General features: G+C 30.9%; 2 protein-coding genes across 4 annotated transcripts in view; one reads left to right on the top strand and one right to left on the bottom strand.

Annotated features, from left to right (window-relative positions):
* The window catches only part of LOC107441660 (unconventional myosin-Ie), a 136,056-nt gene that overhangs the window by 94,728 nt on the left and 25,001 nt on the right, over positions 1 to 16,327 (bottom strand). The gene's annotated exons all lie outside the window — the stretch shown is intronic.
* The window catches only part of LOC107441634 (potassium/sodium hyperpolarization-activated cyclic nucleotide-gated channel 2-like), a 107,333-nt gene continuing 97,022 nt past the window's right edge, over positions 6,017 to 16,327 (top strand). For both annotated transcript variants that reach the window (XM_016054976.3, XM_071179010.1), the window contains exons 1-2: positions 6,017 to 6,095; positions 13,581 to 13,672. In XM_016054976.3, coding sequence (XP_015910462.2) covers positions 13,599 to 13,672 — 74 coding nt within the window. In that variant the 5' untranslated portion in view covers positions 6,017 to 6,095; positions 13,581 to 13,598. The remainder of the gene's footprint in view (positions 6,096 to 13,580; positions 13,673 to 16,327) is intronic.

Here is a 16,327-nt window from a genome sequence, read left to right as displayed (position 1 = left end):
AAAAAAAAAAAAAAAAAAAAAAAAAAAAAAAAAAAAAAAANCTGTTCGAGGAACCACAGTCCATTTTAGTGAAAGTTATTTTTTTCTCCAATATATTTTTTTCTTCTGTAATTCAAATTCCTTAGATTTTCCGTTTCTATAATCATTAATTTGAGACATTTACTTCTGATATTATGATGTTTGTTCACAGAAACCTTACAACAATTTATTTTAAGTGTGATTTTTATTGTTCGCGATTTTTTTGCAGTTAACATTATCGCCTACATCATCCCCCAAACATGGTCAGGCACCTAGCCCCATTCTTAGGGCTCAATCTTTTAACGGCTATGATGGGAATGACAGCCCCTCAATTTCGATCCTGGTCAAACGACATAAACAGCGCCTGAGCTGGTACCCCTCTCTCCAAACTTCCACACCACAACCAACGAGAGGATTTTGAGCCACGACAGATTTAACATGCACCTTGCTGCATATACACACTGGTTGTTTTGTCTGTTATCAGAATCAAACTCACGACTTCCAGCTCTCCAAATAAAGGTGTGAGCATCGCCTTAGCCGAGTGCGCCACCTGAGCGTTAATCTCTCCTACACAGTGAGGACATGACATAAGAGCTTTCTTGATTTTATTATTACTGTGTGTGTTCTTCAAAATTAAACCATAACAAAATAATAACGAAAATAAATAACTGCAGTGACTATTATTAATGGTTTCCATTGCAAAACATGAATGCAGTTAAAGTTCGCTATAACGGTAATTGACAATAGCAGACAGAATCTTCGTTATAGTGAGCTTCTCGTCATCAGCAAATGCACATACCTATAGTTAAATCAGCAATACAAAGAAGAAAAAAAAACTCTTAAGAAATGAGGATTTCATTCTTTAATCTTTCCTTCTTATTTTGAACAACAATTTTGATTTAAAATGCATATCTTAAGTAAACTGCTTTTGTCTACATATTGCAGACGGGACTTTTTGTACATACTGCAGTCTACACATTGCAGACGGGACTTTTTGTACATATTGCAGTCTACATATTGCAGACGGGAAAGTTTTGCAAGAAAAAAATGAAGTCAAGTGCAATAATTTGCGATGTAATTGCTAACAATGAATATTGATTTGAATAGTAAACTATCAAGAAAGAAAATAAGGGGGCATAATGTGGTCAACAAGAGAATTAATCTTTTAAAGTATATAGCCAGATTTTTTAATATAGCAGAAGAATATTTCTTTTGGAGAGAGAATAGCCGGTGGTGGCCCATATATAACTTTATGAGAGAATAAGTAATATTTGTTATTCTCTTTTCTGTATTGATATCAGGAACGAATAAAAATGTATTTGATTTTGTCCTTTTTCGTTAAATATTTTTCACTTAAAGAGAAGAAAAATGCATATTTATGTCAAAATGAAATTGCCGGAATAGAGGGAAACTAGTTATTTTCAACTCGTTATAAACAAAAAGTTTTTGTACATTTAATATAATCATTTCGATGGTGACTGAGGAACTTGTAATATCAGACTTCTCTTAATATACCATACTCGATACATCGAGCTTAATTTGTAATATCAGACTTCTCTTAATATGCCATACTCGTTACATCGAGCTTAATTTGTAATATCATACTTCTCTTAATCTGCCATACTCGTTACATCGAGCTTAACTTGTAATATCAGACTTCTCTTAATATGCCATACTCGTTACATCGAGCTAACTTGTAATATCAGACTTCTCTTAAAATGCCATACTCGTTACATCGAGCTTTTACTGTATTTGCTGTTTTTTTTAAACAAATTTTTTTGAACTTTGCAAAAATTTTCCTAGTTTTATCTTACACCAACCAAAGTTGGAAAAAAAATAATGTTCTTAGTATATGTTGGAAAGTTTATATTCTCTCAAATTGATTAATTTTGCACAAATTAGAATTTTTTTTATTTTTTTTATTTTTGATGAATTACGTTTTGTGTTGGCAGGCTTTTTCACAAGAAGCAATCGCTATAAAAAAGAGATTAAAAGTTTGCAAAGTAAATTCGAACTAAAACAATAAGTAATTTTTGGAAAGAATTTTGTTTTATGAAAAAAGATTTACGAGTGAATAAATTCAACAAATAATGTAGATTCGATCTTTTACAACAGGATGTTAAACGTTTAGGGTTCTTTTATTGCAGCTGAAAGAGTGAAATGCAGAGAAGAAAATGACAAAACTTCAAATTATTTTAATAAAACGTGAAGCGAAAGCTGATGGAATATCTAACGAGAAAAAAATGCGTTTAGAATTGTTCTTTCTGGTCACGTTAAATCTTTCCATTCGTATCTTAACAAAAGAGATGTGCTCCTGTTTTCCTCACGATATCGTTTTGAAAAGTGTAACTAATGAAAGATTTTTGCGAAATCGTAGTTTTTACAATGTTAAATCGTAATCAAGGTGCTTAAGATTTGGTACAAAAATGAAAGCGAAAAGGAAATTAAGTTGATTAACTTCAGTATGACTTGTCTAAGCTTTCTTGTGGTTTCCGTAGTTCGTTGAATCTTTTTTTCTCTCGTCTTCCTTGATTTTGGGTTATATGTCTGATTTTAATTTTCTAGATGTCTTTCTGTTCTAAACAAATTTTTTGATATTAGAGTTGTTAATTGTTGTTTAAAGATAGAATTGATAGTACTTTCAGATAAATTTTTTCTCTCTTCTGTCATCTTCGATCCTAGGTTAAATGTTTGGTGTTTTTTTTTCTAAATAAACTTTTGATAACAGAGTAGCATTCAATCGCTCTATGCTTTTTTTTAAATAAAATTATATTTTACCAAATAAAATTATAAAAACAATAGTTTTTTAGAACTTCTATGGATCTTTTCTCGGAAAAGTCAAGCAATTGAATTATGCGGTTAGTAAATTTTATTGAGTAGTTAAATAATGTGTTAGATTTAGTCTAATTTAGATTTTTGATAAATACATCTTTCTTTTGTGTCATTTACGTTAATTGAGAGAATTTTTCAACATCATCTAATACACTTTTCATCAGTTCAAGAAATTATAAAAGCATTTTTTAATATTTGTTTCGATAGTACATTTATCTGTTTTCAGACTTAAAGGTATTTTACAACGAATGTATATTTCTCTGTTTTTATATTTAAAATTATTTTAAAACCACTGCTTCGCGTCTGTTTTTAGATTTAAAACTTATTAATGCTAGTCGCTTTTAAAATTAATATATTCTTTTTACACTGACTGTACATTTGCCGGTGTTTAGATTTACTATATTCTTTGCACTGACTGTACTTTGTGTCGCTTTAATATTTCCTTTTACATTGATTGAACCGAAAAAAAACAGCAACCCCGGAGCACCTTAAATAACTTTTGATTTAATGATGGGATCTTCACGTTCTAGAACTTAATCTTAATGACTCAAGAGGGTGCTAATATGCCCTTATTTAACTCAGACATATCGTCTGAGTTAAATAATTGACTCAGAAATAATTGACTGAATAATTGACTGAATTAAAAAAAATTAAGTTACGAAATCAAACACAAAACTTTCTCTTTCTTTCGTACTTTCTCAGAATAAGCATACCTTTTTTTCAACGGATTCAGATTGGTAGCTGCAATCTGGGGAATATAGTTCTCAAAGTTTGGTCCGGAGAGCTGTCCAAAGTTTTGACACCTGTTAATTTTACTTTGTTCGTATTTTGCTATATCTTGAACATTTTTTAAGCGGATTAAAAATTTTCACACACGACTATAAAATCCGTTTATTCAAGGATATTTCCATGCAAGAAATAAATTTTAGTAAATAGTTGTTATTTTTTATTATTTTATTTAATATTAGTCGAAAAATGTTTGAGTTGTAAAGTATACAATTTTTACATCATTTCAAAGTATCTAATTTTACATTACAAAATACAAAATTCGACCGAAACCGGTAAAATAATTCCTGAGAAATTGAACTTCATACATGCATTTTTTTAAAAAAAAAATCAGATTTTTCAAGAACTTTTTTAACCGATTTCGTTAAAATTTTGTATTTTGCAATGTAAAATTACATACTTTAAAATGATGTAAAAACTTTTATGTCTTACAACTCAAAATTTTTTCGTCTATTATTTAATAAAATAATAAAAAAATGCTAAATATGTAGTAAATTTTTTCTCTTCATGGAATTATCTTTGGGTAAATGAATTTTATAATTGTGTGCTAAATTTTTTCAATTCGCTTAAAAATTTCTCGAGACTTGGCGAAATAGGCAAAAAGTATAATTGACATTAAGGGGTCCAAACTTTGGATCGCTCTCCTGGCCAAACTATGAGGACCCTATTTTCCAGATTGTTGCTACCCCCTAGATTTTGGTTGTTAAAAGTCCGAATACGTTGAAAAACATGTATGTTTATTCAGAGAAAGTACGTTTTTGCGTCTAATTTCGTAACTTAAAATATCGTCGGCACTAATTGTTGATGTATGCCTGTTTAGGCAGAGAGGTGCGATTGTTCTTGTTTTTTCCAGCGGTGCCATCTTTGGCCAAGAATTCGACTTCTGCCTCACCCATATGTCACACCCGTTTATAGGGCGGACCCATTCATACATCCATTCATTCATTCATCCACAGATCGTAATTTTGACCTGAATCAGAGAACGATCGATCTCCAATCCAGTACTCCCAGAGGTATTGATTTGTTATGGGAACATAAAGGACTTAGCGACTCGACAGATTTAGCGTGCATCATTTACTACACGAGGAGTCATCGGCCGGTGGGGTTCGAACTCACGAACTCTCGTACACGGGCCCAGCCCCCTACCGGCCAAACTATCCCGGCCCCGTCGGCACTAATTAGTTAGCATATTTGAGGTCACCTCCTCGAACCATTAAGAGTGAGTACTCGAACATAAAGATCCTATCTTTAGGTCAAAAGTTATTCAGGGTGCTCCGTATTTTTTGACGCACTGAACAAATATATTTAAAAGCTACTTCGTTTAAATACTAATGAAAACCAATTTGTATGATGTTATAAAATTGTCTTAAATTACATGATGTAAGAACGGACATAGAAAAGTGTTGGACGTGTAAAAAGAAAAGTGTAAAAAACTTCAACTAATCTTTTTGCCTTATTTCTTTATCAAAATATTTTTCTTAATTTACTATTCTAAACTAAACAACTCTTTCTCGCACTTTAATATTCACATCCTGTCTTTTAATCTATTTTTGGCTTCAAATTATGCATTAATTAACATATTTCATTTTCCCCTTTCTTTGAACAGTGAGAAGACTTTTTCCCTCGACCTATTTAATAGACCAATTATAATTATTTAGATTTCCCTAATTTTCGAAAACTATTTAATTTGAAAAATTTTCCATAATTTTTATCCGGGGGCACTTCAATTTGTGTGTCACTTGTATTCATTCTCCGATTATGATGGTAAAATAAAATTAATTGGATCTTTTTAAATCCTGTGCCTTTTTGTCCTGCTCCCACGACTACCACCGTTATCTATCTATCTATCTATTTATCTATCTATCAATCTATCTATCTCTTGATGTTAAACTATTATTAAACTGTAAGTCATAGTAAAATGTCGTAAATGAAACAATCATATCTTTCATTTAATTTCAACGTTCTCAGTTGAAAATATCATAATTACTTAAAATTGTAAATCAGTGCTGAAAATTCATTTTTCTCATGGTTGCTGAGTAGTTTAAAATACATCAAACATTATACTAATAATATGAAAAAACTAAATAAATAAAGATAAACAATAAATGAATAAATAACTAAGCATGAAGTATACTACATATTTTGGGTAACAAAAAATTTATTAATTTTTTTTTTCTCCTGTAGTCAAAAAGGTGAGATCTATCAAAAAAAAATAGTGAATAAAATAAAAACGACAGTTGAAGTTTATACGACTTTGAAGTTATTATTTAATATAATTGAATAAAATAGAAAAGTAGCGAAAAGAAATGAATGGCGTCAACATATGCTAACATAACATATTATGTCACAGCTGCGTCGCTTTCAACTTACAATCAGACTTAAATAATCGCATTCGTTTCATCGAAGTGAAAGGAAATTCAAGAGTTTCGAATTACCTTTAGTCAAAGTTTTCTTTATTTGTAAGTACAAATGAATATTTTAGAGTTCTTATTATCATTCAGATTCATATACTAGCTATACAGTGCGTAAAATAAAAAAAAAGGAGCACACTGAATAACTTTTAATCTAATGATCAGATTTTCATTTATTAAACGGCTTGAGAGCTTTATCTTAAAGATTTTATTTAATTAGAGCTGACGATACCTTAAGTTGCGAAATTGGATATAAAAACGTCGAATAGTTTATGTAAGAGAGCAGTCGAAAGTTCGTTAACTATTAATAATTAACAAACCTCTTAATGTTAATTATTATTTTTCTTCGTATTTGGCTATCTCTTTAAGAATAATTTGAGCGAAGCGAAAACTTTTTGGGAGCAATTATAAAATTCGCTTATACGAAAGATACTTTTTAATATTTATTGATTTTTTTTATTAAATTACTTAATAATCGTCGAAAAAATATGTGGAAGAATTTTTGAAAAATCCACAAGTGATGCATTGCATGTCCAAAAAAGTAACGTACTGAAACGCGCTATTATTTCAACAGAAAAGAGATTAAAATAAGCACTTTAAACTTATTTGTCCACACTCAAAATAATTTTGTTTAGTACTTAATTATCTTATGATTAATAAAATATTTTTGCAAAAAAATACCTATATTCTTTCACATGAAACATAGGACCGTCGAAAATTATGTGATGCACAAAACGCCGTTAGTTTTCCCCATAAATTTAAGATAATTTGATGTCTTAAAATTCTAGGAAATTTCTTTTTACAGTAATAATTTTATTTAAGCTGAAAGGTATATTGCATTAGTAATGAATACAGGATGCGACAAGAAAAAAAAAGTTATTGCATTATAGAATAGAAATTATCTAATTTTTTTTGGATTCGTGCTTATTTCTTTTTTTTTTTTTTTCTGCCAATTTAATTATAAAATATTTTATGCATATTTTACTAGTTTACTCATTTTTTTCTTCTTTTTTTTAAAAAGTAGAGCAAATGATCTGCTATTTTAGGGTTGTTTAGGCCAGGGAAACGGCTGTGTGAAATAGCTTACTTATTTTGTACACAATCGTTGTACGCATAGGTTTGAACTATCAAAAGCAATAGCATCGGCTGGAGCTGTTATAGACTGCATAGCTGCAAAAGGCAGCACTTTTAAACCAATTAAATTTTTTTATTGCATAACGACTACGCTTATTATTCTTTGCCAAATTATTTTTCTAAATGAAGTTTAATGGGAACTGGTCCTTTCCTCTCTATGTAAACGCAAATGCGGTTCAGTTTCCGGTACTTTTTTTTCTACCTCTTTTTCTTTCCTCCTTTTATTTTTTTCTCTCGTTTTATCCAACGTTTTTACGAATAAATCCGATATACAGTCAAGAGCACATTCTAGAATACAGACAGGGTAGCGGGCTCCATTCATTTTTTTCAGGGAGAATTTATAGTAGAAACTCATAGCAATAGCATTTCATTAAAAATGAATATTTTAATGGTAGCTGCAGATCAAAGGACTAGTAAATTGATGTCTAATAATAGTAGAGGTCACAGCACTTCCTCACCAGAATTTTATCAGGGGCGAATACCACTCATTGCTGTATTTGCGAAAGACCGGGAGAGCTGTATTAAGATCACCGGGTTTTGAGGGCTTGTAGTGAGAGCTGTATTGATTACATCGAATGTTTGTCGTGAGAGATGTATTATGAATACACTGTTGTAGGCGTGGTTTCTCTTGTAATGCTTTAAGCAGTTGGGTATGAGCAGGATCCCGTTGTGTGTAAATGAGACTAAGAAGCAACAGCAGGAGGAGAACGATGACGCAGTCACAAATAGCAGGTCAACTGTTCAATGTGGAACGTCCATCGAAGTAGGCGTCCGAAGGACACCAATGTGGGGAAGGGGGAAAGAAGTTATCGAATATGCAAACATTCATCTATCAAAAGGTACCAAAAGGTTGAATTGAGTTAGTATGTATTATATACGAGTGAAATGATGTTTAATAATCGTAGTGGTAGTTACGTTAAAGCTATTAGGAAATATTTTTATATTTTTTCTAAACATCGCGTCTCACTCAATCTTAAGGTTTTGGGCAAATGGAACACGTCAGGACATGGCTTGTGTTAGTTTTCTATTCGATGTTAATGATGAAAAATTATGTTTGAGACGTCAATAAATCTGTAAAAAATATCTTACGCTCCAAGATTTATAAGATTAAACAAATAAAAGGTATAATTAAAATAACAAAACTTACAAATATGAAACAATATATTTTCCTTGCCTATTCAGTAACCGAAAAAATTCGAATTTAAATCAAAAATGAAGTGGTAGTAACATTTAAATTGAGAAGAGTTAATTAAATCATGACTACTTTTGAGCTATGATGCTAAGAATATTAATGGCGAAGCATGGTGGTTAACAGTTAAGGGATTATTTTGACAATATTAATGTTTTTGAGGTGGTAATGCGATGAAAATGGTTTGGGGGTTTTACACATCACACAAAACAACGAAATTCTTGTGAACGGGGAAATAAACTTTTAAATTAATGGTTTTATTCAACACTTGTCTTAACAAATGAAATGTTTCAGGGAAAAGTGATTAAGTAATTTGTATCCTTTTAAACTGTCTACGTCTCCTGAATGTTAAAACGTAAGCTACGTTTTCTACGAGAAATTTACTTTCCATTTTCATACATTTTTCTTACATTGCAATTTAAAAAAAATAATAAAAACACCACTATTTTTTATTTCCGTTATTTTAGACAGCAATATTTCATTTGAATAGTAGAAAATAAAATAAGATTTTCTTGCAAACAATTACTAAATATTCGAAAAAGAGAAAAATAAACTGATATAAATCCTTAAATTTTTTTGCAAAAACCTTCATAAATATTTAAAAAAAAGCAAAAAAATATTATATATATTTTTTTTGCAAATGATTTTATAAATATTTGAAAAAGAGAAAAATTAGTCTTATAAATCTCTAAAAACGAAAAAATAACAAGATTTCTGTATAGTTGTAAATTGTAAAACGACGGACCAGGTAAAATTAATTACCAAAATAAAAAAAGAGAAAGAAAAAAATATATTGTAAAATTTAAACCCTGACAAATTAAGAATCTTAAGAACATTTATTCTGCAAATAATATATTGAACAATTAACAATACTGGATAATAATTGATTTCACAAAATATAAACTTGAATTGAAATTTTTAACAGTAAACAAGTTGAAAATAAGATAGCAGCAAATTATTTAGTTAATTAAACATGAAAACGATTTCAGACAGTTCAGCACAACTAATGACAACAAAACATAAAAACGACTCACCTCGTAAATTAATATAGCTAATAGCTATCGATAAATAACAATTTTGAATGTATCATCGTAATATCTTTGGGAGCTGGTCCCGAAAAGAAAATTATAACCATCTACAACACATCGAATTCGTATATAATTTGCTCCGTGACGAAAAACAAAGTAAAAGTAAAGGTTCGAAAATGAAACTTACTACTGCGCAGACTCAAACAAAAATTGTGCTGACATCTCTGAATTTGAATTAAACAAAATAAAATGATATATGATGAATTGATGCTGCTAGCGTTTAAAGTTACAATTAAGAATTAAAAAATACTATATTCAGATTGAAAATTAAATAGCAATGAATAATAAATTTTTTAAAACTAAACAATTTCTTTTGCAAGCGATGTTATAATTATTTTAAAAAGAGAAAAAAAAAACAAGAATATAAATCTTAATGAAAAATTAAAAAAATTTTTTTTTTTTTGCAAATGGCTTTATTATTTGTCGGAAGAAAAATTATGTTTTAAATCTTTTAAATTTTTCTTTGTTTTTCAAAATTTTTTTCAAATCTTTGAAAAAGAGAAAAATACAATTTAATCCTTGAAACGTAGAAAAGAAGTAGATTTTTTGCAAACGACTAGAAAAATTATTAAAAGGTATTTATTTAGTATTAATAATTATAATTCAGTATTTTTATTTTCAATAACAACAAAATAATTTTATGCATTAAGTTGCTTTTTTGTTCGACGTATATGATGTATGAAATGTGCAATTTATATTTAAACATGAGCACTACAATTATTTTCTCAAAGAGACCTGATTTTCTAAAAAGTAAATATTATGGTTCAAATAATTAAGCAACAATCGACACACTCTGAAAAATCGGTTCACTGTTAACCTTTTCGGGATGGACAAATCATAAATGTATTCGTGCGGAATCAGGATAGTAAAAAATCTTAAGTTTGGGCATAGCTAATTTTGCCAGACTTATTTCTGCTTTCACTTTAAACTTAACACATCCAATCCTAGTGTCTTAAAAGTGTAACTATACAATTTTTAATTCGAACTAAGTAGTGGTGAATTAAATAAAGCAAACTATTACTACCCCGCCCACAAATAAACTGCTATAAAAATAGTTTGGTTACCAGTTTTATCTTTTTTTACCCAGATTATCGACACCCTGAGAATGCATATATAACTCGCCCGTCTCGAAGAAGTTAAACCACAATATTGATATCTTGAACTACAATATCTTACAAATTTGCTGCATTTCTAATAGGATGTTAAACCGAACCGTGTTTCCGTTAGAATCGAATCAAGTTGAATAATCAAGTTAAAGAAATCGGATTCTACTTGGTACTGTATTAAAGTTGCATCAAATTTGAACGATATAAGGATCCAATTTTTTCTAGTTTTAGTACCTTAAAAACTGGGAGGGGGGATTTGAACTATCTTTTGAATTTTTTCTGTATTTCTTTTTTTAAACTGAAACTTAGAGCTCTGAATATTATACTAAAGATATCAGCAAAACTTTTTTTAATGTTGCAGGTGTTCTTATTATTTATTCTAAATATTAAGGGAAATTGAAATAATACTTATTTTGTAGTATTAATCAAAACCTAGGGTGAGATAATTTTGAGTGGCCTAATTTGACGTTTATAATTGAATGGAACTTTATTCTTGTTTATTGTAAATCTTCTTGTCACCGAAAGTTTTTAAAATATCTTTAAAAAAATTCCCTTTTCAACATAACTGATTTTTGAAAATTTCTTTTGAGGGAAGATGAAAAACTCTAAAGTAGAAGAATTAAATTTCTAATAATGTTAGTTGTTAATTTCAATGCTAATGCAATTTTATTATTGATTATATTTTATTAATTATATTGGTAGTATTTATAATGAATCACAGTAAAATTAACAGCGAAAAAATTATTGTAAATTTTGCTTTGAATTGAATCTACACTCTGTTGCAAGTTGAGATGAAACCATTATCCTTATTTTGAGAGCTATTTGCATCTAAGTGCAGGCCAAATGGATGCCAAGCTCCTAGCGCGAACGCATAGTCCTGTATCAACATCGCCAACTCTCGAAACGACGTTGCACCAGTCGTCTTTTTGTCTTCTTAAATCACGTGAAATGAGGAAAACAAAACTTATTAACTAAAAACTTTTTTTTTTTTCGTTTTACCTCCCGCAAAATTCATATTTAAATAATCTCTTCTGTTCGCAGTTAGAGAAACATATGAAGGAATAATGAATATTGTTTCTTCCAGATGATTTTCGTCTGCGGTGAAACGAAAGTAAAAAATCTTCATCTCACATTTGATTTGTTATGGTCATGTCAGCGTAAGAAGCGTCATTTTCTGAGGTCCAATCAAATCCAATGCTCTTGCAACGTCATATAGTTGTTTCGTTTTCAAGAACAAATAAATATTGTCCTTATTTATCGAAATGTGTTGCCAAATCTAGGATTTCCGTAAGATTTCTTAACTGTAACCTTTTTTAATAATTCTGCGATATATATAGTAAAAGATAACAAGAATTTAATTTCTGTCTGACGTGCCTTTTTTTGACCATTCCTTTTTTGATCTTGATGAATCGATACCTGAAATCATCACCTCAGGGTAATGATTCCTAAAATTGCTTGACCAACCCGAATCCTTGTAATGAAAATATTCATCACGTGGCAGGAAATGATGTGTAAACAAGTTAGAGGCAGGAATGAAAACACCATAACTGATGCAATATGAGTTAAATCTTATAAATTGAATGGATTTTTTTGCTGTGTGATTTCAAATTTCGAGACACTTGAAATTCCAATTAATTAAAAAGATGAACCAGCTATTCTCTGAAGGTGGCTAGAAATAACTAAAAATAGTTTCGAGATACTAGAAATTCTACGCAATTAAAGAAGATGAACCGGCTAGTTTTTGAATTAAAAATAATCCCAAAACTAAAAATGCTATAAAAATAATCGTGTGTGCTACGCAAACAACATAAATTGCAAGCATTTTGTTTTAAACTATGCAAATTGAATGAACGTTAAAATTATCGAGTTCCGAATAAAGAAAATGTTTGTGAAATGCTCATTTCCAACACCCATATTAATAATAATAAAAAATCGTCAAAAATCAGATATTAAGAAAAAAAAGAAAGAAAAAAATATAAACTCATTGACGCATTGTTAATATCCTGCTCTTAATAAATGGTAAGAAAATGCGGGACCACGTGGGTCACGCTTTGACAGGAGGGTTAGGGGTAAATGGAGAAAGAAATCTAAATAGCGCTATCCAGACAAATGAGGCCATTGAACTAACAATTTAGAAGTTATAACAGTCTTATGGTACAGAAAGTACAATGCTTGTCCTGTATCCATTTGCGCAGTTGACATCGCTATCTGTACAAATAAAGTATTTCCAATATATTTCTTCCCACTGAATCAAATGAACTAAACGTGAATCAATCGAAACAATAGTTCAGAAATTACAAGGATTTCTAGTGTTCAAAAATATATTTTATAAATAAATACAGGGTGTTTATAATTTCCCGGACCCATTTTGATGTTTAATAACTCATAAAATAATAAGGATATAAAGAAACTTATGGCATTTATTGATGGAATAACTCATATATTTTCCTTTTCAGGTTTTAATATCTTTACTTTTGTAAATATCGTCTGCGCGTGTGGTTAATTTCAGATAATTTCATTTTCCAATATCTGTACTTTTCTTAATATCGCCTGCTTATTAATTGCATTTTTCTCTCTTTAATTTTTGGCAACTACTGCAATGTTATGTTTACTTTTGATGTGTTTGTTCTATGTAGTACTTTTCTATGCGATGTTTTATTCGAGCGGATATTAAGGAGATAAGTATAAATATGTTCAAGTTAAAAATAGAAGTCATTTTTGTCTTTAAAAACCAATGCTACTTTTGAACTATCGTTGCGATTTCGTATTTGGATCTATTCGATTCATCATAGAAAACCGATAGCAACGAAGACTTCATTTGCCTAGATGGAACTATTTAAGTTTTTTCTCCCTGCTTAAAGTTTTTGCTCTCTTTCGGCTAAAGCCGATGTACGAGGTTGTGTAACTTTTTACCACTCACTAAGAGGAGGATATTTACAGTTTTGCGCTATAAAGAACTTTTTCTTGGCACTGGTATGAGCTCATATAAAATACAACATATATTTCTCATTTATAGTGAGGCAGAAATTTTAGTATGCACTTCCATTGTATTCCGATGAGAAGAGCACGATCACTCTCTACAATTGAGGGGCTAGGTGCAAAAAGAAGGTGAGTAATTTTTAGTGTATTTTTTATCGTGTACAATATACTGACTGGCAATCACAAGATGAACTCCAGACTTTAGTGAAAGCTCATCTAAACATTGTCAGGCGTTAGTTGTATCAATTTTATAACCGTCGTTAAACAGCTGACTCAAGTCTTTAGGTTTACGATTACTAAGGTTCAACTACGTAGCATTGTAATTTTGTACCCTATCCAGAAGACAAGGTAACTCCTGGATCAAGTATTGGGAGAAATTTGCCCGGAGGAGGACTTGTTCATGGAACTAACCCGCATTTGGGTTACATGGAGAGGAAACATTAGAGGCTGGTGCAAGCCAGAATCGGAATTTATATCGACCAGCCATCACTGGGATTCGAGCCCGGTCACCTCATTGGAAGGTGAATGCTTTATCCCTTGAGCCATCACGACTCAATTGCATCGATTTGTGTAGGAACAAAGCACAAAAGCACCTCTCATCTCCTGCTTAGTAAATTGTGTTGGGAAAAAAATACAGGGTGTCCAACGGAAGTCTGTCTGATTTAAAAATGTGAATAATCCGTAAAAAAAGCGACGGAAGATTTATACAGAAATTTTCGAATTTAGTTTTAAATGTTGTCGGCAGATGGAGCTGCAAATCATCGATGACCAGAGTGATCAGTTATAGTTTTAAAACGGGAAAGGAGTTCATCATTTTGGATTAGGAGGTTTAAGCCGTGCATTCAACTGAATAACATGTGTTTCTGATACTGAAATGTCCCAGGGTAGAGTTTTACAGCATTTCTATTCACTTCAAGAACTCTATATTGAGCCGTGGTAGCTCAGTATCAGAGCACTTATTTCCCAATGAGGTGATTCCGGTTTGAATTACAGCGTTGGCTGGTTGATACGAATTCCACACCGACCACAGAGCTGACTCAAAATATTCTCAGTGGTAGACGTGTTATGTGTTAGAGTCCTCTTGCTGTCAGGCTAAGCATGAAAGATATTTGCGTTTTACCTCTCCATGTAACGCAAATGCTGGTTAGTTCCATCAAAAAGACTTTCCGAAAAGGCAAATTTCTCCTTGTACTTGATCCAAAAATTTCTTTGTCCTCTGGATTGTCTTATAAAGTACAAGGCTACACTGTTGAACATTGTTAGTCGTAAACCCAAATAATTAGGTCGGCTGTTCAACGACGGCTACAAAATAAAATAAAAATGATATCTATACTGCGTAAAGCGTCATCTGTTGGCAACTTTAGTAACTAAATCTAAATCTTTTGTAATTTTTGTATATTTCCTAATATACATACCGTTTATTTCGATTCTCTATCACCCCTTTGTTGCTGAGATTTTTAATTTTGAAATCAGTCAGTTTTTTACTGGATACCCTGTATGCAATTATATTATACTGTTATAAGCGTTTGAACTATATTTAGTTCAAACTAGCTACATCCACGATGTGGTTTCTTAGTTGAATCAAGCTATCATACTTCCTAACCTTGATTACACCACACGATGGTTCAATTTAAACAATTATGATCCGATTTAGCACCTTATTGAGTTTGCAACAAACATGCTCGGCATTATGGTTTAAGGTACCATTGGTTTGAATTGGTTTTTACGATGGATATAAATCTTAAATTATCAATGGAATGATCTATGCAAATGCAACTGGTGCTCTTACTTCTATTTCATAAATATTTCCCTCTGGCATTCCTCCAAAGTCACGTTTATAAAGCGAATACAATTTATCAGAATTAAGACTGAGTGAAAAAAAAATATTTTGTTTATTGCTTTTGAAGTTGAAAAAAAGTAATAGATTTCATTGTTTATTTCACAGACAGTTTGATTCAGTTTGCATATATTTGATACAGCTTCGTTCCTCTCCCCTTTTCTCCTTTTTTTTTTGTACACAATGTACATGATTTTTCTATTGATGTGCATTTTTGATATTAAACTTTACTGCCAGACATTGTGCAGCTGGGTGAACAATTCTATAGTTCTTATTCTCTGAAACGGTGTTAAGTTGAACCGAATTATCGTTTAGCATGATTCTAAGTATATCACGATTGCTATTACGACCATATCGTTTAATTAATCTATCGCGAATGCCTGTCACTACCATATCACGTCTTCATTGTTCAATTAGGGCGAAAACAAGAATCAATTTAAAACCATTTTATGGTTATAAACAAATTAAGGTAGTTTTTCATGATATTATGGTCTTACGTTTAGATAGAGTTACGTTAAAGACAAACGCTTAAAAAACCTAAGGTTAGCAACTTTCTTCTGTGCTACAACGACATTCTCTAATTAATCAAAATTATAGTTTAAGCAATTATGGTTTAATTATGGTTAAAGAGTTTTTAAAAAATAATGTAACAGTTTTTGCTACCTACATTGTTAAAAATAGCAGTTTTTTTCTACACTTTAAAAAATAACAGTTTTTACTACACGTTTACTATTCAAAATTTCCGACCGGCCTGTGTAGGCCGGTCGGAAATTTTGGTTCTGGGTTTGAATCCAGGGCAAGGCATGGATGTTCTTTCTTCCTCTGTACTATCTGTCCTCACTGCGGGAGCGACGTTCGCTCATCAAATATAGTGCCCCTGAGAGAGAGGCCAACAAAATCGCAATGTAAATGCCTGAATTAACGGATGTTAACTCAGGTGGGCATTG

Source organism: Parasteatoda tepidariorum, chromosome 3 (assembly GCF_043381705.1).
Source record: "Parasteatoda tepidariorum isolate YZ-2023 chromosome 3, CAS_Ptep_4.0, whole genome shotgun sequence".
NCBI classification, from domain to species: Eukaryota; Metazoa; Arthropoda; class Arachnida; order Araneae; family Theridiidae; genus Parasteatoda; species Parasteatoda tepidariorum.
Note: the sequence above shows the minus strand (reverse complement) of the source record. Positions and strands in the feature narration are given on the sequence as shown.